Raw genomic sequence first — 2,500 nt, forward strand, 5'->3', positions numbered from 1 at the left:
TCCTCGACCAAATGACATTTTGAATGGGGATCCTCCATACAAAACTCTATTTTGTCCTTGACTAAGCTTAATGTGTGTCTGTGAAACCAGCCCTATATTTACTGAGTATGAAGCGCGCGGTGGAAGTACCTGATGGTCGATGACGAAGGACCGGCCGCAGCAGAAGCCGCCCACAGAGGCCACAGCGTTCTCCATGTTAGCGCTGATCAGGTCGATGTCATTGATCTGAGACGCACAGAAACGGCCAATCAAACCTGCCCTGCGAGCGTGTTTTACTGCTCCCGCCTGAGACAGGCAGGCGCGTGAACACAGCTGGGTCACAAGACGTAACTCTCCCTCTTTCGATTCAAACTATCAAATAAAATAGCGCAAACCCCGCCTTCTTGTCCTCTTTGATGACTGGAATGCACCATTACATTACATTACATTACATTACACACACACACACACATTACATTACATGGCATTCAGCTGACGCTCTTATCCAGAGCGACGTACAACGAAGTGCAGATCAAACACAAGAACAAGTGCTAAGAGGACCTGAGAGGACAGTACGGTTCCGAGTCCTAGTGTAAACATACAGATACAATTGGAACCCTTGAAGAATACATCAACTTACAAACTAGCATACCACAGTTGGCAGCTAGAATACCCCGAGTACAACAATACAATACAACACACAGCAGGTATGAAAGCCAGCAGTGCTCCTCTTCGACAATCAACACAAATGCATGTTCTCTGTTTCTGCTCCAGGGTTTGGAGACAAGTTAAACATAACTGTCCATACTTCCATCAGCATAACCTCGTGGCTAAGGTACATGACTGGGGCAGCCAGTAGCCTAGCGGCTAAGGTACATGACTGGGGCAGCCTGTAGCCTAGTGGCTAAGGTACATGACTGGGGCAGCCTGTAGCCTAGTGGCTAAGGTACATGACTGGGGCAGCCTGTAGCCTAGTGGCTAAGGTACATGACTGGGGCAGCCTGTAGCCTAGTGGCTAAGGTACATGACTGGGGCAGCCTGTAGCCTAGTGGCTAAGGTACATGACTGGGGCAGCCTGTAGCCTAGTGGCTAAGGTACATGACGGGGGCAGCCTGTAGCCTAGTGGCTAAGGTACATGACTGGGGCAGCCTGTATCCTAGTGGCTAAGGTACATGACTGGGGCAGCCTGTAGCCTAGTGGCTAAGGTACATGACGGGGGCAGCCTGTAGCCTAGTGGCTAAGGTACATGACTGGGGCAGCCTGTATCCTAGTGGCTAAGGTACATGACTGGGGCAGCCTGTAGCCTAGTGACTAAGGTACATGACTGGGTTGGTGGTTCAAGCCCCAGTGGTTAAGCAAGGCTCTAAACCCCACGTTGCTCCAGGAGGGATTGGCCACTGCTTTAGTCTAATCAACTCTTAAGTGGCTTTGGATGAAAGTGTCAGCTAAATAACTAATGTAAGTATTTGAATAAAACACAGTTACGCGTTAGCCCCAGGGCAGACTGAACCCTGGGCGGAGAGGCTGTACGCACGTCGACTCCAAAGTGTTCCGTGACACCGCGTCCGTGGTCTCCCAGAACGCCGAAGGACATGCTCTCTTCCAGAAAGATCCGCACCTTGTACCTGTACTTCAACTTCACCTGGGGACACGGGACAGGTGGGGGGGGGGGTGGGGAAGGGGTTTTTTCAACAAGAACAATGCCGTTATTCTGAGAATGCAAGGAATGTGACAGGATTTTTTTTTTTTTTTTTTTTTTTTTAAACAAAAAACCAAAAAAACATTAAAAATATAGTGGACAAGGTGAATCAGTGATTCAAATGGTGAGAAATGAGTCACACAACTTCAATATCGGAGTCAAACAACTTCAAAAAAGTATTAAAAGAATCAGTCAGCGTTTTAGCATTCTATACTTAACCAAAGGAGTGTTACATGTATGGACAGAAATCAGTTGTATGTTTTCTTGACTGAAGAGCCTCACCAGGTCGGGGAGCGGGCACACGTCTCCCGTGTTGATGTACAGCCCCTCCACCACGATGAACCTCCGGGTCACGCGCGCTTTCCGCGGATTCTACAACAGACGGAACACCAGCTAATCACACAGCTCCAGATCATCCCACCATCGCCACAGACTCTCCACAGCCACCAGAGGGACAGCACAGACTCTCCACAGCTCCAGAGGGACAGCACAGACTCTCCACAGCCACCAGAGGGACAGCACAGACTCTCCACAGCACCAGAGGGACAGCACACACTCTCCACAGCCACCAGAGGGAGAGCACACACTCTCCACAGCACCAGAGGGACAGCACAGACTCTCCACAGCCACCAGAGGGACAGCACAGACTCTCCACAGCCACCAGAGGGACAGCACAGACTCTCCACAGCCACCAGAGGGACAGCACAGACTCTCCACAGCCACCAGAGGGACAGGCACAGATTCCACACAACCCTTTGCACATCATTAAGAGTTTGAAGAGAACCGTTTGTTCTGGTCTGAGACCAAGGCAGGTTACGTGCA

The 2,500-nt window shown here is 50.3% G+C and overlaps 1 protein-coding gene across 1 annotated transcript in view; it reads right to left on the minus strand.

The window, feature by feature from the left end:
• The window catches only part of sptlc1 (serine palmitoyltransferase, long chain base subunit 1), a 20,331-nt gene that overhangs the window by 9,891 nt on the left and 7,940 nt on the right, over window positions 1-2,500 (minus strand). The window contains exons 8-10 of the mRNA XM_061263565.1: window positions 1,961-2,050; window positions 1,514-1,621; window positions 130-225 (exon numbers count right to left, since the gene is read on the minus strand). Coding sequence (XP_061119549.1) covers window positions 130-225; window positions 1,514-1,621; window positions 1,961-2,050 — 294 coding nt within the window. The remainder of the gene's footprint in view (window positions 1-129; window positions 226-1,513; window positions 1,622-1,960; window positions 2,051-2,500) is intronic.

This window comes from Conger conger, chromosome 12, assembly GCF_963514075.1.
Source record: "Conger conger chromosome 12, fConCon1.1, whole genome shotgun sequence".
Classification (NCBI taxonomy): domain Eukaryota; kingdom Metazoa; phylum Chordata; class Actinopteri; order Anguilliformes; family Congridae; genus Conger; species Conger conger.